The sequence below is a fragment of the Prionailurus bengalensis genome, chromosome X (genome assembly GCF_016509475.1).
Source record: "Prionailurus bengalensis isolate Pbe53 chromosome X, Fcat_Pben_1.1_paternal_pri, whole genome shotgun sequence".
Classification (NCBI taxonomy): domain Eukaryota; kingdom Metazoa; phylum Chordata; class Mammalia; order Carnivora; family Felidae; genus Prionailurus; species Prionailurus bengalensis.
Genome location: NC_057361.1, coordinates 47,420,454 through 47,444,214, shown reverse-complemented (window position 1 = coordinate 47,444,214; position 23,761 = coordinate 47,420,454). Strand labels below are relative to the sequence as shown.

The 23,761-nt window shown below is 40.4% G+C and overlaps 2 protein-coding genes and 1 long non-coding RNA gene across 4 annotated transcripts in view; 2 read left to right on the top strand and 1 right to left on the bottom strand.

Annotated features, from left to right (window-relative positions):
* WNK3 (WNK lysine deficient protein kinase 3) overlaps nt 1-6,877 on the top strand; it is a 163,891-nt gene extending 157,014 nt beyond the window's left edge. The window contains exon 22 of the mRNA XM_043569773.1: nt 1,318-6,877. Within this exon, the coding sequence (XP_043425708.1) occupies nt 1,318-1,647 (330 nt within the window). The 3' untranslated portion in view covers nt 1,648-6,877. The remainder of the gene's footprint in view (nt 1-1,317) is intronic.
* A 3,778-nt stretch (nt 6,878-10,655) lies between these two features.
* LOC122476888 lies at nt 10,656-14,666 on the bottom strand. The gene is made up of 2 exons (XR_006295623.1): nt 14,503-14,666; nt 10,656-10,874 (listed from the first exon to the last, which is right to left on the bottom strand). It is a non-coding gene; the product is annotated as an uncharacterized LOC122476888 (long non-coding RNA).
* Nucleotides 14,667-14,764: 98 nt separating this feature from the next.
* FAM120C (family with sequence similarity 120C) overlaps nt 14,765-23,761 on the top strand; it is a 113,967-nt gene continuing 104,970 nt past the window's right edge. Inside the window, exon 1 of one of the 2 annotated variants that reach the window (XM_043569771.1) lies at nt 14,765-15,542. In XM_043569771.1, the coding sequence (XP_043425706.1) occupies nt 14,862-15,542 (681 nt within the window). In that variant the 5' untranslated portion in view covers nt 14,765-14,861. The remainder of the gene's footprint in view (nt 15,543-23,761) is intronic. The other variant, XM_043569772.1, reaches the window with a different exon arrangement.

Sequence of the window (23,761 nt, the reverse complement as noted above, 5' to 3'; positions counted from 1 at the left end):
GTTTGTTCTCAGTTTTTAACAGTCTCTTATGCTTTGGCTCTCTCCCACTCTAACCTCTTTTTTTTTTTTTCCTTCCCCTCCCCCATGGGTTCCTGTTAAGTTTCTCAGGATCCACATAAGAGTGAAACCATATGGTATCTGTCTTTCTCTGTATGGCTTATTTCACTTAGCATCACACTCTCCAGTTCCATCCACGTTGCTACAAAAGGCCATATTTCAAAAAAATGAAGTCATATTATATATGCTCTTTTGTGTTTTAAATATTTATATATTTATATAATTTATATATATTTATATATATTTATATAATTTAAATCCAAGTTAACATATATTATAATAATGATATCAGGAGTAGAATTTATGTGCTCTTTTGACTCAGAAGTATTACATTTAATTTTACTTTAACAGGACAAAAACACTGATATGAAGAAGGGATTACTGAACTTTAAATAAATGTATTTTTACCTCAGGAGATACGGTCATTCATTCTTGAGTCGGGCAAAGCCTTTATTCCAACTTTAGTTTGAAAGTTTATTTAAAAGGGTTTAGGCTTGACTTTTCGATTTAGAGGAACTTAGCATTAGCGACTGATACCAAACTCTCCTTTAAGTGAGAATTACTTACTTCCATTAGACTTATTATTACCATGTGTATAAGATTTCAGTAATCTCTATACACATGCATAATCGTAGTAGGACATGATAAGGGCAGGCAGGAATATATTTTCAGAATACTGCCAAAAACTTCCCAAAATGCAACAGAAATGTTAGACTTTAACGCAATGAGTAGGAGTGGGTAGGGAGGTGACATTTATTGAGCATCTACTCTGTGTGCCAGGTTCTTTCTCCTGGGCCACACATAATCATGCTCCTCTGTCTCCAAAGAATTCTGTAGTAAGTTGGGCTATGGTCTGTGGTTCTGCATGAGAGAATTCATGGGGCTGGCAGAAAGAAGCAAAATTATAAAGAGTAGTGCTAGCATAAAGAAAGGAGACGACACTAAATAGTAAACAGAGTGCTAACTCTATTCATTGGAGTTAATCCTCACCTCACTGTTAAGTTACTTAGTGATATTTGGTGTTACCAATTTTTAGCTTCGGTTTCCATATCTGAAAATGCCTACCTTGCAGGTCAGTAATGAAGAGGAAATGAAATAAGGTATGCAACTATGCTTGGCACACAGAAAGGTGCTCCAAAAATGGTAGCCGCTCATAGTAATAATGGGAGTAGTAAGCCAAAAAGAATAGGAAAGAATATAGATGGGTAAAAGCATCTACAAAATAAACTGATCTTTTGTTTTTATTTTTGTTTTCATTAGAATACTCCATCTACTATGGGCTACACATCAACATGGATTTCTTCTCTGTCCCAAATCCGTGGAGCTGTCCCAACCTCCTTGCCACAAGGACTCTCACTCCCTTCATTTCCTGGGACATTATCATCATATGGAATGCCCCATGTCTGTCAGTATAATGCTGTGGGGGGGCCAGGATACCCAGTACAATGGGTAGGAATTTCAGGAACACCACAACAGTCTGTAGTAATTCCGACTCAATCTGGGGGACCATTCCAGCCGGGAATGAATTTACAGGCATTTCCAGCTTCATCAGTGCAGAATCCATCTGCCATCCCGCCTGGTCCCAAATGAATCAGAGTAGATGATGAAGAAAAGGGAGAATTTTTTCAGAATTATTTTCATGATACCTAAGATACTAAACATTCTTCTTCTTGGGTTCTGCCATATTTTCCCTCGTTTGAGTTTACCTTCCACTGTATTTTTTTGTTTGTTTCATTGTGGTATTTTATATAGCTCATCATTCTATAGAACTGTGCAGTTTGTACATAGAGCACTGCACACAGAAATGTTTTTTCACTTCAAATCCTATCCTCTTTGATACTTGATTTTTTAAAAATACCGTTCAGAATGCTTTAATAAGCTCAGCTTGAGCATTAACATTTCCAGGACACGTTCCATGAATTGCTGAGAAGCCCCCATTTTTTACTGCTGCTATCTGCAGCTGGATGATACTTTAAAATGTATAAAAACTATTTAAATTGAAACTCCCCAAATGTGGACGAAGTGAGACCCTCCAACAGCTGGAGTCTTATGGGATTCTTCACATGTTTATCTTAGGTTTACCTTTCACAGAAGGCAGGGTAACTTGCTGCAGGAAATGTTTTGGTATATAAAATTAGAATAACTTTGTCAACCAGTATAGACCATGAGCCCTTTTTAATGTGATTTTCTTCCCGTCGTCACAGCAGTAGGAGTAAAGCCTTGTTTTAAGTGAGGCGGAGAGAAAGGAAAAAACAGAACTGTAACAGTTCCTTGATTCTGCAGATACTGTAGCTACTTTAGGATTTCAATAGTAATTCAAAGTAGCTATCTCCTTGTTTCTCATGTGCACACTACATTGTTTTTGAGCATCTGAGAGGCATTGATTTGGCTTGCATTCTTTTGCAAGGGATATATTGCAGCTGATACGAATCTCATTTGGGGGAATCTTTGTATTCCTAACAAAGAGAATTCAAGTTACACCTCTATTGATCCATTCTTCTGAAGTAAAATGTACTTGACACAGCAGGTTGTACGTTTTGAGACTTACACATGAAACACTGGCTTTACAGGGTTCTAAGATGTGGGGTATACACTGTCCTGCAGTGAGATAGTAGACCCTCAAAGGACACTATTTAAGTTGCCCTTAGCTTTTTTTTTTTATTACCATTTTTTTAGTTGCTATAATTTCTTATTAGTATATATAGCATCCTAAATGATTTTAGATCTTAGATGATTTGGCAGCCTCTTTAGAATCTGAGAGAGATCACTGTCAAGTTGCACTTTACTGGGTTTTATCCAGTTTTAGGAGGAGGTGAGGCAATGTCAAAATAGACACTTTTGGATTTCAGGAAGGTTAACTATAATAATCTTAAAAGGCTGGTCACAGAGTTACCTAATGTTCAGTCTGTGAAACCCAAACAGAATTCTTAAATGGTATTTATCAACTACTACATATACACATTTAAAATACTTACTTTCCACTCTGAAAATTTCAAGGTCATTTCTAGTACACATTTACCTGATAATGAGTTCTGTCTACTGGTAAACATTCCAAATTATCACCCAACATTTCTGTTAAAAGATTTTCCTCCAAGTTCCTCTAAAATTTTTACCCCATGAGCTTGGCAGGTAAGGAAAACTTAATAGGTGTAGTTTCTTGTTTTGTTTGCTTGTTTGTTTGTTTTTTGCATAGTCTACTTTATGACATTCAGTACCGTTTTCAAAAAATGTGTCTGATATTGCTTACCTGAGGATCACACTAACCATCATGAAGGTTCTGTCACTATCATTTGGGGTGTCTAAAGCAGCATTTTCAGAATTGCTGTTGATAAGAGCCACAGTTTCTTTTCATAAATGAAAACATACTCTGGTTTGGGTGAGTCTTTCTAAATCTTATGTACAGATTCTTCAGATTTCTTCTACAGTATTGGTTTGCAAGTTGCAGTGATTTTAGGACATTAGTGTAATGCAAATGCTTGCATTGCAGTGTTTTCCATGTGTACAAAAACAATGCACCTAAAATCCATAATTCTTTAAAACTGCTCGTGTTTCATTATAAGAGTTGGCTTGTGTAATCACATTGAGACTTACAACCTATAAAGTGAAAATCCTGCAGGTTTTAAGATCCCTTCTTCTCCAGTTGTAATCCTTTTAAACAGTGTACCCCAGGATGAAAAAACCTCCATGGATGACATGCACAATTACATTTATTAATGGCTGCTCTGCATCAGATGTCCCACATTTTGCCACCACCTCTGTTTTATGTATAATTCATCACTCATTTGCCTGCAGACTTTTGCAGTGCCTTGTAATATTTAGAATCTTTTCAGATTTTTTGCTGGAAAGAAAAGTAGTCTTCTAAAGTTTGAAGATGGTGAATAGTGTACTGCTGTCTCCATGCTGACTGCAGTAGTTGGGTTAACATATGTTATGTATACATTATGTATACGTAACATGTATAAGTTTAAAAATACAGAAAAAAGTGAGTTTGTGCGGAAATGAAGAAAACAGTGTTATTCATACCACTGTGGGTTTTTTCCCCATTACTTAAATGTTTGATTCAGATGATAGTCACTTTGACTGTAAATATTGGCTAGTTTTTTACCTAGGGGTTTTGCATTATTTCATAATTTTGCTAACTCATATAATAGTGCTGTTTTCATCCTTGCTGAGGTAATTTTCCTCCCCAGAAATAATTAACTCTTGAGGTGAAGCTCAGAAATTCCCTTCTTACTTAACAAAATGCCTACTATATAACAAGGGCCTTCTACCCATTTTCAAAAAACCACACAAACCTATCCTTTTCATTTTCCTTTTTGTAGAAGAGAAAAAGGTTGTACTAAACAATCCTGCTTGTAAAGTTTATTTGGGGGATAGTCTGTATGTCCAACCACCATGTTTACTTCTCCAAGTACAAGTCTGATGAATAGTACTGTATCTCCATATGTGGCAATGTGAGCATTTCATCATGAAGTACATGCTGCTATGTTTGTGAAGTTGTGTGTTAACATCATAAGAATATGAAACCAGTATTGGTGTAAATCTAATGAAAATAACCGTATGTATATTTGTAGCAGTCTTGAATCTCTATTTAAGGTAATTTGCTGTAATATAACAAATATCCATTTTGTTTTTCATCCTTTTCTTGCCAATTTTATATCAAGCATGAATTCTAATGGTTTGACAGCAAAATTATCTGTGAAAGTTTAAAAGGCACTTTTCTGCTGTGATTTTTGGATTGAGTGTGGTGTGTTATGTGCAGTATGATGGGATGTATCATTTTAGAACTCCAGATTTAATTACAGTCCAATTACTTTTGTTTATCTACCTCGTTTTCAGTGCTGTTTGGGGGTGTACAAGTAAACACTGCCTCTGAAACTTGCTTTTTTGCCTTGATTCTCAGTATTCTTTCAGGTTCCAAATCTGGCCTGCCTCCTTGTCCCAGTGCTAACCATGAGTTTGAGATGAGTGGGACCATCACTCTGCCACCAATCTGTGTTTAAGTGATGAGAGCCATGTGCCTCTGCAGAATAAGCTTTGGGGATTTGGGGATGGAGAGCAGAGAAGTACACCCAGCTGGTGGCAATGTAGGACTTAGTTGTAGGAGTCCATTGTAAAATAAATAGTAAGAAAGTACTAAATTAGACAGTCCAGTGCCTGTAACTTAGCATCTTTTATTAAAGATGCATTTCTTGTCTTGTGTGCCTAAAGGGCTATGGGTTGAAATTGCTTTAACTGCCGCAGTGAAATAGTTGATAAATCCTACAGCAGTGGCCTGTCATTCAGCATATTAGCATATTGCTAGGTATTTGCAGTGGCATTTTGTTAAAATGGCTGTATGCTTTTAGTTGAATTGTAGTTGGTGGTAACTGTTTATCTGATCTCTAAAGTTTATTGGAGGCATTGACTTTCTTTGTGGTCTTTTCTGAATGATGCATTTTTTGTTTTTCCAGAAACTCAGCTAATGTTTGTAAGCCACATGTTCCTTGTTTCACATGTTTACGGTGTGTAACACTACAGCATATTTAATCTTAGCAAATGCTGTATTTCAGGCTATATATATTCCTGAAGTATATTTGGCATCAGTTTGGGATTGTTATTTAATCTTCTGTTTGGTTCAGAAAAACTTGAGATTTGAGGTGGTGTGCAGGCCATTTTTTTAAGAATAGGTTGTTCATTTTTTCATCCTGTTGTTTATTGTAGACTTTTTTTATCCCCCCCCCCACACTTTGAAGATGAACCAGAAAAGGGGGTGGGTTGTAGAAAAGGCCATTGATTTGATAAATGTAATTTCTGGGATTCAGATTTTGTTTTAATCCAATCCAGTTGGTAAAATTGTTAACACTCAAACTTGGTAAAATCCTTTGAAGTTACTATGACATTTTTATGCAGCCAAATGCTTTCAGATCACCATGGAAATAGTCTTTGTATGTGAAGGATGAACACAAACATTGGTCGGGGTCCCTGATAGCCAAGATAGGCAGGGGCCTGGGGTAGTGGCTAGGTTACACTCAAGTTATTTTCAACTGAGATAGTTGGAGGAGTGTACAAACTAACAGCTTCCATCATGGAAGGTTTTCTTTTAGTTAAAAACCACCTCAAAAAGGCTAAAAGTCAAGCAAGAAGGGAAGAGAGAAACTGGGCTTTTGAGAAAAAAATGTGCCAGTGTAAAATAAACCCCTAAATGCGTGCTTGTCATCCTTCCAGGTTTTTTTTAAGTTACATTTCTTTTCACTATAAATTAAGATTTCAGATTGAGGTTTGTGGTCCAGAACGTACCCTCAGCAGAAAATAGTGACTGATCGGAAAGTGCAGTTGTTCAAGGTCTGTCATGCTCAATCACTTAAAGCTGTAATTTGTTTGATATGAATATTAAGCATGTAGACCTAGTGCAGCATGGGAGCCACTCAGGAAGTTTATGCAATTAATAAACTTTCATGCATAATTTACTATGAAGTATGCAGAATTTCAGCCACTTCTCTACACTTAACATTTAGTTGTATATGTGAACTCTCCTTTCTTAACTGGGGAATGTAGCATTATATAGTATGTTGTTAAACTTAATTTTAATTTTAATCCTTCTTGACATTAACTTTTTGTTTTGTTTTGCTTTTGGGGGGGATTGTTTTTGGTAAACCAAGTGATCTGCCTTTAAGCAGTTGTCTGATTTTGGTTCTTTGAAACTGTGATTTTTATTTCATTTGTACCCAGCCATTGTAAGTATTTTGTTTCTTGGAAATTTTGTTTTGAAACAGAAAATAAAGGCTGTGTTATAAAATGAATATGTTATCTTATTAAAATGCTTTCATAGTCATTGCAATCACCTGGCTTAAACTGGTTCTTCATTTATCCAGTGTAATTTAGCAGATTTAAAAAATTTAGTCCTATAGATTATGCTGACTGAACAAATTAACCAAGCCGTGTATTACCTCTTGATTTATAGCCCCAGGAAATTTTGAGCTGCACCTCTTCTCCACCCTTCTCAACGAGCCATAATTGTAACAGTCACTATGACTTTCTTAGTACTTGTTGTGTTATCTAGGCCTTTACCTGTGGTATTTTTATTTCACAAAACAATCCTATAAACTAAGTCTGTTATTATCTCCACTTTACAGAGAAAATTTATGGATCAGAGAGATTAAAGAATTTTCCATGGTAACATAGCTAGGAAATGGTGAAGCCTGTACCCAAACCCAGGTCTGTCTGACTCCCAAGCTCATGGGAAAAACTCCAAGCCATACAACTCTCAGATATACTGTATGAAAAATAATGCAAATACATTTGCAATAAGTTTTCATCTATTATCAGGATTAGTATGTACTCTTTTCTTATATATCTTTCATGAGGTTACATCCAGTGCTTGTTTCTTTTAATTTTTTAACGTTATTTATTATTGAGAGACAGACACAGAGTGTGAGCAGGGGAGGGGCAGAGACAGAGGGGGAGACACAGAATCTGAAGCAGGCTCCAGGCTCTGAGCCGTCAGCACAAGCCCGGCATGGGGCTCGAACCACGAACTGAGATCATGACCTGAGCCGAAGTCGGTAGCGCAACCAACTAAGCCACCCAGGCACCCCTCCAGTGCTTGTTTCATAAAGGATTCAAAATGTGCCCTTTGCACAAACTTGAGTTTTCCTTTCATATTGACATTGTTTCAACAAAACACCTTTAGCAAAAAGTACGTTTTGAAATTTCCCTCCCACATCTCTCATTTATCACACTACAGTGACTTGGGAAACTGCCCAATGAGATCAGATCACTTGTTCACTTGATAACTTAGAAGAAACATGCATATGTTTATGCAAACAGCCCTGGAGGAAGAGTTAGAGGCTTATCAAAATTATCCAAAATTAGGGGCGCCTGGGTGGCGCAGTCGGTTAAGCGTCCGACTTCAGCCAGGTCACGATCTCGCGGTCCGGGAGTTCGAGCCCCGCGTCGGGCTCTGGGCTGATGGCTCAGAGCCTGGAGCCTGTTTCCGATTCTGTGTCTCCCTCTCTCTCTGCCCCTCCCCCGTTCAAGCTCTGTCTCTCTCTGTCCCAAAAATAAATAAACGTTGAAAAAAATTAAAAAAAAAATTATCCAAAATTAGATGAGGATTTTAAAAAATCTATTACCTTTACTTATTGACCCGGTAACTCTGAGGCATTCTATGTTAGGTGATTGCTAAAGGAAGGACCTAAGGTACATAGTGGAACAAGCATGGGTTTTGATTTGCAGACCTCTCAAACTTCTACTTTCTCATTTATAAAATGAAGTGGTTGTGAATATTAAATAGGATATATAAAAGCAGCGACCCCTGTCCCTAAATTTTTTAATTGTATTCACTGTGACATACCTCTGGTGACTTCCACAGTAAAATTGTACTGGGGAAACCAGGCTGGTTTGGAAATGGGCCCTGATTCTTATTACAGTTAATACAGTTACTTTTTAGAGCCCAGCAGACCTGGGTTTTTATTCTAGCTTTGTGAACTTGGGAAAACTGCTTAACTTTTCTGCTTCAATTTTCTTATCTGTAAAAAGGATAGCTGTCTCAGTTGGGGTTGTTTCCAGACTAAATGAAAAAGCATATAAAGAGCTTAGCATTATATCCGGTACACAGTAGGCTTCTTCAAATGATAGTAACAACTACTCAAGGGATGTTACATATTCGCTATGTTAAGAGAAGAGTAAACAGGTGACAAAATTGGACCCAACTTGTGAGTCAATGTGAGGTCTGTTGGTGGAGGAGATTAGGTATTGGCCTAAAAGGTGTTGGATGATGTGACAGAGTGAGGTTCAGAGTGAAAGTGTTTCAGTTGGGGCATAAGACAATATAAAACCCATTTAAAATGTACACCACTAGATACATGAAATGGTAGAGAGCCACCTGGGTGGCTCAGTTGGTTAAGTGTCCAATTCTTGATTTCAGCTCAGGTCATGATCTTTGTGGGTTTGGGCCCCACATCAGGCTCTGTGCTGGCAGCACAGAGCCTGCTTGGGATTCTTTCTCTCCCTCCCTAGCTGCCCTTGCCCCAGTGTACTGTCTCTGTCTCTCTCAAAATAGATAAATAAACTTTAAAAAAAGTTTTAAAAAAAGAATGAGATGGTAGAATTTTCTGTGACTAAAGAGTTTAGAAAGAGCTGAACTAGTAGTAGTTGGGGAAAAGAAGGTGGGGTCTTACAAAGGAAGCTCAAGACAGAAATGAAGATGTACAGCATAAGTAATGGTCCAAATAGGAGCAGGACCTTGTGATAAAGAAATGGAAAGGACTAGCTCACATGCACGTTACAAATAAGGAAACAGCCTCAAGAATTTAAGCAGTATTGGGGCGCCTGGGTGGCTCGGTCGGTTAAGCTTCCGACTTCGGCTCAGGTCATGATCTTGCGGTCCACGAGTTCGAGCCCCGCCTCGGGCTCTGTGCTGACAGCTCAGAGCCTGGAGCCTGTTTCAGATTCTGTGTCTCTCTCTCTCTGACCCTCCCCCGTTCATGCTCTGTCTCTCTGTGTCTCAAAAATAAATAAACGTTAAAAAAAATTAAAAAAAAGAATTTAAGCAGTATTTGTAAGGGTTCTACATTCCAGCTCAGAGGTTCTCAACCCTGACTGCATATTAAAATCACCTGGGAAGCTATTTAGAGCTATGTAAAGCACAACAATGTGAATATACTTAACACTACTGAACTGCACACTTGAAAATGGTTAAGATGGTAAATTCTGTTGTATGTATTTTACCACAAGTGAAAATAAAAAATGTGTCTGTGTCCCATCCCTATAACCAGTATCATTACATACACACAGTAATGTAATTAAGGTTGAGGACCACTGTCATCATCTCCTTTATTAATCAAATGACTTCCCTACTTGCTATTAGCCAGTTATTGGTTCAAGAAAAGCAAGAAATATGGCAGCTTCATTAGACCTTCTAATGAACTACTTTCTATAACCATATGAACCTATAGCCTCTCAAACAGGCCCCAAGGATTTGGGCAGTAGAGAAAGCTAAGTGGGCCCCTTGCAGAAACTGAACAGCTAGTTGCTACTTAAGTGGAACATGTCAGAAGATTGAGTCCACTGTCTCTCCGTGCAACCTCTTTATGTTTCTCTCCACCCTTCATGACACGAGTGAACATTTATTAGGAACTTACTGTGCCAGTTATTGTGCTAAGCACTTTACATCATTTAATCTTCACATTTAATCTTCACAATCCTCACAAGCTTCTGAGGTAAGTATCGTTACCATCTCACTTCTAAGCTCCCTGTCGAAAACTGCTTTTTCCCCAGTGCCCAGCTTTATTCCAGGCATGTAGTAGGTGCCAAATCTGTTGAATAAATTAACGAATCCCTATTTCACAGATACAGTAAGGGATCAAGAGGCTAAGTAACTTGCTAAAGTCAGATAGCTAATAAGGAGTTGAACTGGTATTGGAACCCAGATCTTGGCTCCAAAGCACGCACTTCAACTACTATTCCGTGACATCTATTGTCCCCTCTCAGGGCTTCAACTTTCAGGGCTTTGGCCTATGTTATCTCTACCCTCTTTGGCCAATCCAGCATAAAGTTTCAACTGTATTATGTTAAGACTCTTGTGTACAAGTAATAGAAATCTGATGTGAACAAGCTTAAGCAAAAAGAGGAATTTATTATAAAGATGGTAGTGTCTCACAAAACCCAGGGATAATGCAGATGGGCCTTAGGAACAAATACATCAGATGCTTGAATGCAGCCAGGATTTTTCATCTCTCCTCCAGCTCAATCCCAAATTCTCTATGAAGGTACATGAAGGATGGCTCCTGCTGCATCCCTGAGGATAAGGCAGAGAAGGTGGTAGAAAAGGGGTGCTGGGAAGACAAAACAACAGATGTTTACTTATACTTCTCTTCTTCATGGTCCATCAACACATATGCCATCTTCCCCATATCTACAATTCCCAAATGCCCATACCTAACATAATCCACAGACAACTGCAAGTCAGATGCAACTTCTGCATCCGGAAGCAATAGCATGGCATAGACCTGCCCCTTCCTCGTCTACTTCAGCGACAAGCTAAACGTAACTCCTCTTGATCCTGCAACCTTTAATAAACTTAACTACTAACAATAAATCTAACATGAGAAATAGAGAAACAGATTAACCACAATCAAAATTCCCCTTTAGGAAAGAAGGGCACACCATTATCAGCCACCAGGACCAAGTATGCACCGAAGTGCACCTGGATAGGAATAAAGGAATAAATTACAGGCATAGAAAAATTTATGGGAGTCAATTTACCTTCTCACTTAACCAGTCTGTACTTGGGCCTAGGGCATACTCTAGAAGAGCAGCGATTCTCAAACTTGAGAGTGCATTAGTCACCTGGAGTGAGACCGGCAAAAACTTTCCTGACATGAACTCTCCCTTCAAACACCTGCACCAAGAGACTTGACCAAACTTTAGTATGGCTTCTAGCAGCCTAAGGCTAGTCTCTGAGATGACCCATTTCCCATCTGGAAAGCTTAGGGCTATCAAAAGAATTTATAGTTTGTTCTAGCCAACACTTAAAGATAGGCCCCTGACCTCCCTTTTAGAGCCTTGTGAGTTCTTCCCCTGTCCCCTTGAGATGTATATGTATCTCCTACAACTCAGATCTTTCTTAAGTACCTGAGAGCCACTCCTTTGAAATGTAATCATCAGGAAGGCTAGGGCCTTTACCTACCCCCCAGTCTGTAGGAGGATGGCATCCTAAGTTCAACAACTGCCAGCTAGCAGACCGAGCTGGCCTACTCCCTTTTACACTATCACCCACTTTTTGTAATTTTTCACTTCCCTCACTCTACTTGAGTCCTTGTGCCCTCCTTCTCTTTCTTCCCTCATCCTCTCTTTAAAACACCTAGTCACCTCTGTGCAAGTGGGAACAGAGCTCAGTTTTTTTCCCCTACTGGCAGTAGTTACTGAATAAAATGTTTTCACTGCTTTAACTAATGTCGAGTTTTGTTTATCTTTGACATTACTTAAAATGAGTATTGCTGGCCCCACTCACGGTTTCTGATTCTGGAGGTCTGAGGTGAGGCCTGAGAATTTCTAACGCTTTGTAGGTGAAGCTGATGCGCCAGTCCAGGGACCAAACTTTGAAAATCGCTGTTCTGACTCTGGTCCCTATTCACTAGATACGATTTTCTCGTGATAAAACTTCCTCAGAACCTAATTTGACTGCCTGTGGATTTCATTTGAGGGGACTCTGAATGCTTAATCAGTCCAAGAATCTTGTCAAATTATGCTCTTTGAATCTTCAGATCTACTAAAGGGAATAATCTGGCTCATCCTGTTGCAGTTTCTATTTCTTAGCACTCTACCTAACGACTTGGCTCATTCTCCCTAGCATTCCACTCAAGATCTTCAGTTCAGAGCTTAGGTAGGAAATAATAGGCTGTGTTCAAGGCTGTAAAGCCTCTCTTTTCTGATCTGCTCTGGGAATGTTATGCCTACCCTCTCTTTGATTCCAGCTAAATCCATTTACAGAAGGAGACCTCATCACATTTGGGGGATTTGGAGAACAAGGAATCTATAGAGGCTTACACAGATAACCTCATTCCAATTACCTAAGTGCCAATTTCCTAACCACTTGAACCACTGAAACATTTGACATGAGACAGAGTTCTACCACTGTTAATTCAGCAAAGCCCATGCTCTGTTTTGAGCCCCGAGAGCAGTAAGCAACTGCTTTGCTGCCAGATAACACAGAATGCCAACTTCCATTAACTGATGTGGGATATCTCCAATCTCTGCCAATTTCATATTTTAGGGTCTGTAAATTGCCATACTCTATTTCTCATATCAGGTCTTGAACTTGTTTTTGGTCATAAGTAGTTTCTAACTACTTTGTAAAAGTAGTAATAAGTATATGGGGTTGCCTCACAGAAACCAAGGACTAGAAATGTTTCAGGAATGATAACCTGGAACTTAAACACAGTGAAGACTATGTCTCATCTCTGTGCTGAGAATCTGCATTTTTCTTCTCTTTCTGTAGATCAGTATCTTATACCTCTGTCCCTGTGGTGGGAAAATTGCTGACAGCTTCCAAGTTTTATGCTTAGGAAAAACTGATCTCTGTGGTTCAATTCCAGCTTTCTAGGGAATGAGAAATGAGCTGATGGACCCAGCTTGGATTATTTGTCCACCTGTGACCCACTGAGCTACGGTTATAAGAACATGACAGTTTTTTCTGTAACTCTGTCAATGGGAGGAGAGTCATTTCCCAGAAAAGGAGGGCTAAGCAGACAATCCAACAGGTGTTCACTGTACTAGAAAACCTCTATTCTTTCCATCTTTCATCCATTCAAGCTACTGTTCTCTATTTTCACTGGTCATTTTCAAGAGTTCCCTATATGCACCGCTTCACCATTTATTTATTCTTTGCAAATCTGTCTTGTTCTATCTCCACTATTCTTTTATGATAAATTCCTTTATGGAGCTTGAAACTTTTACAGCTTTTGCATCCTAATAGACTGTTCTCCAACTTCATTCATCTTTACTACTCTTGGGCTCTGCACTTTTGCATTCTAACTCGGCCTGCCATGATCTCCCATCTCTCATGTTCCAAGCCAGATCTGGCTACTATTACAAAACATGTTTTCTGCCCTCCTCCTGCTAAGACAGTGGGCCCTAGAGGCCAGCCAGAAGACTGGTGCTACATCAAAAATCAACTGAAAATCTATTTTTTTCAAAAGATTATGATTCTGTCCGTCTGGAATTGTAGCCCTTGCAGTTATTTTGCAAAAGCTTCCTGACAGATTGATTCACAATGAGGTTTAGAAACAAAGGTCCTAACTATACAACACTGTAGCTCAGTGAGTACTGGAAAGATACAACTTGAAGTTTAATTTGTATTGGTACTTATTTCCCACACCAAAGAGATTTTGAAGAAAAGGGATACTCAATTTCATTTTGTTTCTGCACTGCGTCCGGCAAATAATGTCAATTTCACCACTCATAAATTGGGGCCAACAATGCTTTGAAGAATTATGGTAGTTAAAAGTTAAGTGGATTACTACAGAAATGTCGGTTATCGCTTTGAAATTTCATGTGTCCCATCTCATTCATTAAAAGCTACGCATATTATTCCCCCACCACGCCCCAGCAAAAAAAAAAAAAAAAAATTCTCCCTCCTGGAGAATTTTAACATACTTCAGCTGAATTCAATTAATCCATTCTACTTCCTTTCCCATGATGCATCACTTCTCCCCAAACTCCTTTTCCTGGAAAAGGCGGTAAATAGCCTGAAGCAACTAGGCGGACGCCAGGAGTTGTAGTGCAAATCCTAAACACATATCACACCCCACCACTTCGGATCCTGTGAGCTCAAGGGCAGAAAGGGGTGGTAAATCTTGTTCCTAGACTGCATCCTGAGGCCGTAGAGAAGACTACAACTCCCAGGATGCCCCTCCGCCCCGCCCCGCCCTGCTCCCCCTCCCCCGTCTAGAAAGCGAGTACCATAGAGAAGACGAGGCAACATGGCTCCCGGCGGTGGAAAGGAGAGCCTTCACCCCTTTTGAAGCGGTGAAGCGCGGCCGGGGGGGGGGGGGGGAGTGACTAGAGTTCATCATCGCTTTTATCCTCTCAGCCTTTCCTAAATCCGGCCGGCCTCACTCCTCCTCCTCACCCAAATCCAATCTGTTGGTCTCCTCCCCACCCCGCCCTCATCCCCTCGCCCGCTCACCCCTCCCCTCGGGAATCCTTTTCCCGCCCCCTGGCCCCCCGCGGAGTGCGCACGCGTCCGTCCCCAGCTTCGCGCCCAGATCGCCACCTAACCTGCTCGCGCAGCCGCCGTCTCGTCTGCCCACCGACGAAGCATGGGCGTCCAGGGCTTCCAAGAGTTCCTGGAGAAGCGCTGTCCCGGGGCCGTGGTGCCCGTGGACCTCCTCAAACTCGCGCGCACGGTCTCGCGCCAGCAGCAACAGCACCAGCATCGCCAGCTGCCGCCTCCGGCAGCGCTAGCTCCCGGGGCTCCACGCACCGCCAGGGGCTCTGCGCCTCTGCAACCGCCACTCCCGCCCGCTGCCTTGGGTGCCTACTCCGGGGGCGCGGGTCCGACTCGGCACCATCACCCCGCTCACCACTTCCACCACCACGGCCAGGCGCACCCTGGGCTGCACCCGCCGCCCCCTCCGCTGCCCGGGGCCCGGGTGCTTGTGGACGCGGGCTCGGCGCTTCCGCGGCTTTATGGTGGCTACCAGACGGATTGGGTGTGTGGTGGCCAATGGAACGCCATGCTGGGCTACTTGTCAGCGCTATGCCAGGCTTGTGCCTATCCCGGCGGCGACGGCCTGGAGCTGGTGGTCATGTTTCCCGGGGGCCTGGGAAAGGACCGGCTGGCCGAGTGGGGCCGTCGGTGCCAGGCCGAGCGGCAGACAGCGCAACTGATCGTGGGACACGTGGGCAACAAGGGCACCCCTCCTCCACGGGCCTGGTTCCTGCCACCGGCCTGCCTGAGCCACTGCGTGAGGCTAGCACTCATCCGCTTCCGGGTCAAGGTGAGGGAGGGGCCGGATCTTAAATAATATGCCCTACACCTATACCCTCCCAGCTAAACACCTAACCACCCACTAACCTGCCACCCATCTACCCACTCACCGCCTAATCAGCTAATCCACTTGCCTAATTATCCACTGTCATTTTATCCATCCACCTTCCCCTTCATACCACCCCCTACCGATTCGCTGACCAACAGAAGTACATCTCTATCTGTGTCACCTCAATAACTCTCTTTACTTTCACTTATTCAGTGACCGGTCTCTGGGCTTTAGCCGAATTTCTTTTGTAGTCCCATCTTTCTCCTACTGTCTTCTGCCTCAAGCTGAAATGCCCTTTCCAGTTGGCATCTCTCTTTCGTATGTCTCTTTTCCAACCTCGCAGCAAATCAGTTAAACAAATGTTACTTGAATACCTTTCGTCTACAACTTTCCCCGCATTTGACCCATTGAGATTTTTTTTTTACCCATGTGTCCATTCAGTCTTTTTCATTTGCATATGCTTCTGTTTCCTCCTGCTTTAGCCTAAACAAAAAATTTAAAAACCCACTGACTCAGTCACTGTTCAACAATTATTAGACCACTGAGAGTAAGGGGTTTAAGGGACATGTGAGACATGGGGGTCCTACCCTTGGAAAATCAAATATGTAAGCATAGAAGATTTATTTAATGGTATAAGTGTGTATGTGATTATGCTTCATGGTACAGATTGTAAGTACAGTATCTGTTGTGTGTGTGTTGGGGGATATCTGTGGGCTACTATTGTAAGGGGAGGCTTCCTCAAAAAAGTTGGATCTCATTTAGTTCTTCAGGGATGGGTTGGATTTGAATGGGTTATGGGTTTGGGAGGAGGCTGCTTTAAGTAGGAGAAAGAATGAGGAGCAAAAGGAATATCAAGCATGTTAGGCCCCATGGGCAGTTAAGTCCAATCTCTGCATGTAGTTGGTTACTGTTTATGGGGCCTGGGGAACAGCTTGGCAGCCTCCCCAGTTCTTGGCACCACTCCTGCTGCTCTGATACTTTCCCATACTCTTAGGTTTCAAGTTCTTACGTGTAGGGAATAGCAAGGTTTGGGAAGTAAAGGAGGTGGGCAGGAAGAAGAAAAAGTACAGGGTTGGGTAGGACAAAATCTCAAACCCTATTCCCATCCGAGGCTCTTGGGTATGTGCTCACAGTTAAAAGACAGGACAGTGAATTTTGAGAATGATAAAGAAATGGTCCTGGGTGGAGTAATGAGGAGGAAAAAAAATCTCATTGAGAGACTGAAAGCTTGCAGTGGTCATAGAGTTTGTGGCCATAGTTCAGTCATGCTAGAACGCCTTGTGCACATCAAATCTGTGCCTGGGCTGGATAGATTATAGCTGTTTTTAATAATAAGAAAATCCAGTCATGAGCTATCTTAAACATATATAGTAGAAAAAAATAATAGACATTCATTTGCTTGCCTTCCTGACCATATTTCAGTAAATTCTTCATTCATGATGATTCTTTCCACTTTGTTTTCATTGCTGCCACCCAAGCTTTAAGGACTTTTTACCTCATTGTCATTAACCTGGTTGCTGGCAACAATGACTAATGGAATGCTTAGTAGGTGTCAGGTGCTAATCTATGTGCTTTAACAACAAAATTATTTTATTTGATCCTCACAATAACCTGTGAAGCAGTATCATCCCTGTTTTCCAAATGAGGAAACTGAGGCACAGGAGGTTTAGAAACCTGCCCAAAGTCACCCAGCTATTAATGGCAGAGCTGAGGTTCTGGGATCCATGCCCAGGCAGTCTGGCTCCAGAGCCCATGCTCTTAACAACGGTGCTCTAAGATGAATCTTTCTAGAGTGCCAATGTGATTAGATCATTCCCATACTCAAAATGTTCCCTGGCTCCTTGGTAAAGACAGGTCTGGGTCATTCGTTTATATTCATTTATTGAGTGCTTGCTGTAGGCTAGGTACTATGCCTGTTGCTGAGGATTCAGAGGTAAAAAAAAAAAAAAGAAAAAAAGAAAATCCCTGTACTTAAGGAGGTCAGTTTAGTGAAAGACAAAACCGAGTTGCAGATACTGTTAGCCAATTGCAAATGATGAAAAATATGGCCCCTACAGGGGGCATAGTTAATTCTGGGTGAGGGTTTGAAAGTTGGGGGAGGCTTCACAGATTGGTGCTGAGCCTTGGAGAGGGCTGGAAAGGATAAGCAAGGTGGTGGACAAGGGTGTGGAAACCTAAAATGGCTAGCCATGAGATCTGAATGGATTTGGATTAGAGGTTGGCAGGAGAATTAAACACGGAGTATGGATTTGTGGTTTCCAAACTTTTTTTGTTCATGCACCCCCAGCAGTCAAAAGTTTTGAGAAGCAAACTTAATATGGCTTACCAAAATTCTCCATCACACATAGTCTCATTTTTAAAATCCCAGCAGTTTATCACAATAAGATGGATTGATATGTGATACAGCAAGTGTGGAGAAAATGGTAGAATCTCAGCGGTGGGTATTTACTCACTGTAAAATTTCAACTTTGCCAAATGTTTGAAGTTTTTCATAATAAAATATTGGGGAAAAAATTCCCAGCAGTCCTCTTCAGTCCTGAGAACTACCATTTGGGGAATATATAAATCTTATTCCCTATGCTACATTGTAAACACTCTTTGATCTTTTCATATTCTCCATAATATCTTGTATATTTTGGGTTTAGGACACATTTTTTTCCTGAATGAATAGGTAGGTCAGTAATTCTAAGAGAGTGGATTGTATGAGTAACCTAAAAAGTGTGTAGTGTGGCTCTTAATATAGTGAATTTAAGACTGACTGCAAAATCACATACGTAAAGAAATTATTTTCGTTACCAGTGAACGAAGTTCTCTTTCCTGATTTTGGTTGGTGATCTTTGTTGTTGGAGTGATGGAGAGCTTCCTGGTTTATAGTACACACTTAAAAGATACTGGTTAATAGCTGAGGTAAACAGCTGTGATTTGCTTTTATAGAGGAGTGTTCCACTATTTTGAAGATAGCAGATTTTCACTCGGATGATCTGCATGCTTACCACTTCTTTTGACTGAAATGCTAGTGCTTCAGAACAAAACCCACTACTGTATTTCTCTTCTTAGTTTTGTTCTTCAGACTAAGCTACAAAATGAGTCTTTATTCCTAATCTTATTTCCGTTTGTGCAGGTATTAAATAAAAGATAAATTGCTGGGTTGTCTGGTTAACGTTAGGTAACTTAAGACTGCCCATGAAAAGATTATTGGCATGAATTTTGTCATTTGGTTGGTTTCATTACTATGTCCTGAAAACCTTTGTAAGTGTAATCGTCAATAGCATTAAAATGAAGTAAACTGACCAATTGCTAGCCTGGGTCTCAAAAGTAGAGCAGCCAAAAGCAGTTTTAGAATGTGGTTTGGGAAATGATGTGGGGTGGTTATGGGGATGAATACTTTAACGGTTAAAAAAAGATAACACATAAAACCCACCACTTCACAGCTATAATTCTTTAGAATGGGACCAATTAAAGAAAAATGAGTTGATTTAAAGAAAAGTATTAAGTTACAATACTTGGATGTGGCAGAAATCATGTTGGTAGTACATGAGCGATCAAAGTTTTGAGAAGTCTGACCAAGAGCTGATACCATTTTATGCTTTCATTCTCTAAAATGCAGTATAGCAATGACTGCTATGCTTCCGGGTTATTTACTTATACCCTCAGTGCCACTCCTAGGTGCTCTAGTGGTAGGAAAAATTATTATAATAATTATTATTACTTCCTGAGCACCAAGTTGTACATAAAGTACTTTTTAAATACCTCATTTATTCTTCACAAGCTTGCAAGAATGCCCAGTATTCTTCCTATTTCTTTGGTCTGGACACTATTAGGTGCTGGATAAAAATCCTTGTTCTGGGTCTGTATTGCTCAAAGTCCCTTTCCACAGTTCCACTACACTATTTCCTTCTTTTTAAAAAGAATTTTTTTTAATGTGTATTTTTGAGAGAGAGAGAGAGAGAGAGAGCAAGCGAGAGTGAGCAAGGGAGGGGCAGAGAGAGAGGGAGACACAGAATCTGAAGCAGGCTCCAGCTCTGAACTGACAGCACAGAGCCCGACATGGGGCTCGAACTCCCCAACTATGAGATCATGACCTGAGCTGAAGTCAGACGCTTAACCAACTGAGCCACCCAGCCGCCCCTATCCGCTTCTTTTTGTATCTTCTTGTGTAAGATTGTGTACTTTTATTGGCCAGATAATATGAATAAATACATGAATACAAATAATAAATCAATTTGTTAAGCACTCTATGCCAGCATTGCTAAATGCACAAATACTACCAATATAAAGCACATGTGTAAGCTAAGTGTGAAGTGAGTGAGTCCTAGAAATCTTTCTTTTCTGCCTTTTCAGTCTCTCTCTCTCTCTCTCCCTCCCTCTCTCTCTCTCTCTCTCTCTCTCTCTCTCTGTGTGTGTGTGTGTGTGTGTGTGTGTGTCTCTCTCTCTCTCTCTGGTTTCTTTCACTTACAGCATAAACAAATAATCTTCAAACAACAAAAACCTTGCCTTTACTTTGTAATTCCCTTAAGCCATTATCTTTATCCCTGTTCTTCCCTTTTAACCATTATTCATGAACAAAGAAGACTGTATTAATTCCCATTCCCTAGCCTATTGCCACTTGATATCTAATGTCACCATTCTGAAGCTGCCGCATCCATTTCCACTGTTACCCTTTCTTGGTCCTTTTTGAGGTAATTTTCACTATTGAGCTATCCTTTCTTTAAATTTCCTTCCTTGGGGGCGCCTGGGTGGCGCAGTCGGTTAAGCGTCCGACTTCAGCCAGGTCACGATCTCGCGGTCCGTGAGTTCGAGCCCCGCGTCAGGCTCTGGGCTGATGGCTCAAAGCCTGAAGCCTGTTTCCGATTCTGTCTCCCTCTCTCTCTGCCCCTCCCCCGTTCATGCTCTGTCTCTGTCCCAAAAATAAATAAACGTTGAAAAAAAATTTAAAAAAAAAAAAAAAAAAATTTCCTTCCTTGAATTTCATAATGCTGCTCACTTCTGATTCTCTTTATATGTCTCTAGTTCTTTCTCCTTTCCTAAGTTATTCCTCCTCCTCTGCCAGCTTCCTTAAGCTTCAGTGTTCTCAAGACTTCTGTCCTAGTCATATTCTCCTATATTCACTTCCTGAGCAATCTTCTCCATTATCATGGCTTTAAATATTAACTATATTCTCATGATTCTTATAGCTCTTTCTCTACCCCCAACCTCTCTCATGAGCTTTCAAAGTATCTTTTCAGCTCTGCTACTCAATGTCTTACAGGTCACTTAAATTAAAAAAATATTCAAGATGGAGCTCATTATTTTCCCCCAAAACTTGTTCTATTTTCAGTGTTCTCTTTTCCTTTGAACCTTGTCTTTTATCTATTTCAAGCCAGAAAAGATGGAGTCCTTAATTCTTCACTCTCCTGTCACCTCCCATATCCACTTGGTTACCCAGTCCTGTCACCTCTATACCTCAAAAATGTCTCCTGAGTCCAGCCACTTCCACCCCCATTGCCTTAGTTTAGGCTGCCATCATTTCTTATCTGAACCATGAAAATAGCCTTAACTTTTTCCTTTACCACTTTCTGGACAAGAGCCCGTCTTCTACATTACTGTCAGGGATATCATCCTGAAAACCAAAGCCGACTTCATTGTGTGCCCAAAGATAAACACTAGCTACTTTTTACCTACTCTTCCAAGTCCAGACTTCTCAGCCTGGCGGACAATGCCTTTCACAGTCTGATCCCAAACTCTCTCCAGCCTTACTTGGTGTTTACCCACACCTGGTCCAACCATTCGGAATGTCCCAACCATTCTGAACTTTTTAGTTTCCTGGGTATACAGTGTGTTCTTACATAGTGCTTTTCTTATGTTGCTCTCACCCTTGCATAGCATATTCCTACATATTGATCAAAAATAATATGACTCTTTCCCAGCCAAGGTTGATGATGTGCTACCCAAATGCTCTTGAATTACCTCTCATTTTTTCTCTTTCATAGTATTTTTATATCACATTTAATTCTCTTTTTTCCCATGCTGTACATTACATCCCCAGAGCGTATTTATTTTATAACTAGAAGTTTGTATATAATTCTCTTTTAATTGAATTCCAAGAGGGCAGGGATTTGCTTTTAGGGCTGGACACATTGTATACAATAATGGTTGTTGTGAGAGAGAGATTGGTTGGTTGATTGACTATAGAGAGCTTTAAGGGTCAGATGAGGAAGAATTTAGAACCAGTGTTTTATAATGTTACATATTAATTCCCTGTAAATCAACTTAAATTCCAAGTGGAATTGAAAAACTCTGTTAAGTAAAAGTAAGTTTGGTAGCTACTTAGCAATACATTTATAGAATACATTCCTTCTTGGTGGTAGTAACAATAGCTACCACATGGGCTGGGTACCTTACATAGATTCATTATGTCATTTCATCCTCACAACCACCTCTCAGGATATATATTAATGTCCTTTTTTTTTAATGGCTAAAATAAAAACAGAATCAGCATAAGTTTGCACTGCTAGAAAACGGTTGAGCCAAGATACAAACCTAAATATATTTGAGACCAAAATCCTTCATCTTTAACATATTGCAAAATAGCATAGTTGCATTTCAAACTAAACCTTTTCCAGAATATTTTTCTTATATTTAGCTTGTGGAGCATAATGGCTAAGACAACAGACCTTGGAACAAGACTGCCTGGGTTTAAATCCTTGTTTTTCTCCCTACTAGATAGGTAAACTTAGGCAAGTTAACCTCTCTGTGCCTCCGTTTCCTCATCTGGAAAATGAGGGGTAGTAATAATACCTGTATCACACATTTTGTGGTGAGTCTTAAATGATTTAATGCAAGTAAGGTGCTTATAACATTACATGGCACATAGTAAATCCTATATAAATGCCAGCTACTATTACTTTGAACAGAATATCTTTGGTGCCATGTATGTTGGACCTAGATCATTTCACTCTCATGCTTTAAGCTTAGGATGGTGGCCTGCAGAGTCCTTCGTGTTCTGCCTGCCATTCTCTGGCCTCATTTCATCCTATTTGTCTTCTCAGGACAGTGAATGGTTTTTAGTTCAAGTAACATTTTTTGAGCATCTTCTTTGTGCCAGACCCCATGCTAAGTACTATGAATAATGGAATTCATTCATTCAATAAATATTTATTGCACGAGTCCTGTGTGCCAGGCACAGTTCAAGATTATGAAGATAAAGTAGTGAACAAGACAGTTTTCTGATCTTATGAAGTTTACATTCTAGTGGGGAGGACAGACAATAAGATAAAAAGACAAAATATATATAATATTTTAGGTGGTATAGTAAGTGCTGTGGAGGAAAATGAAGTAGGGATGTGAGTTAAGGGAGTGTTGAGGTCAGGAGGATACTCTGTCTCTCCAGGACCTTGTTAGGTGAGACAAGTATGAAAATACTAACAATATGAGCCCAGAGGATCATTTCTCTGGCCCTTGTCATAGGCCCAAGGACATAGTCAATGGAAGTGGCAGAACCACAATTTGCATACCAGACACCAAAACCCTTACTCTTTTACCATAAAGGAAATTACAAAGATTATGGCAAGGATGGCAAACTGGCAGCCAGTAGGCCCGTACATTTTTTTAAAGAACTCCATTGATCTTTATTGATCAGCAGTGTTTTGATCAGTAGTGTTTACCAGAATCTGAAATCAAATAGCGGGTTTGGACTGAATATTAAGGCATCATCTAGTTGAATGATGTTTCATTTCCCTCTATCATTTAACTTGCATTATATGAACACATTTCTTTTTTGAAAAATATGGATTTCTTGCCAGTATTTAAAAAATTGTGAAATGTTACAAAAAATTCTGACTTTCCAACCACTCTTGAACTATCAGACCCTTTGGCAACACCGATTGCCCCCTTTTGCTGAGCCACATGGTCTTCATTTATTGGAATCTCTATGATTCCATGGTATCTTCCTGACACAGTGACCAAGTACCTCTTGCCATTCATGATAGCCATCTTATATCAATGGCTCCCAATGATTCCCACCTGCTGGTATTCACACTCTTGTGTAATCTCCCCCCATCCCTTGTTTATGGGCTGGACCTAGTGACTTGTTTCTAATGAACAGACTACAACAAAGTGATGAGATGTCACTTTCAAGATTAGGTTATTAAAAAACTATGACTTCCATCTTGTTTGCGCTCTCTCTCTCTCTCTCTCTCTCT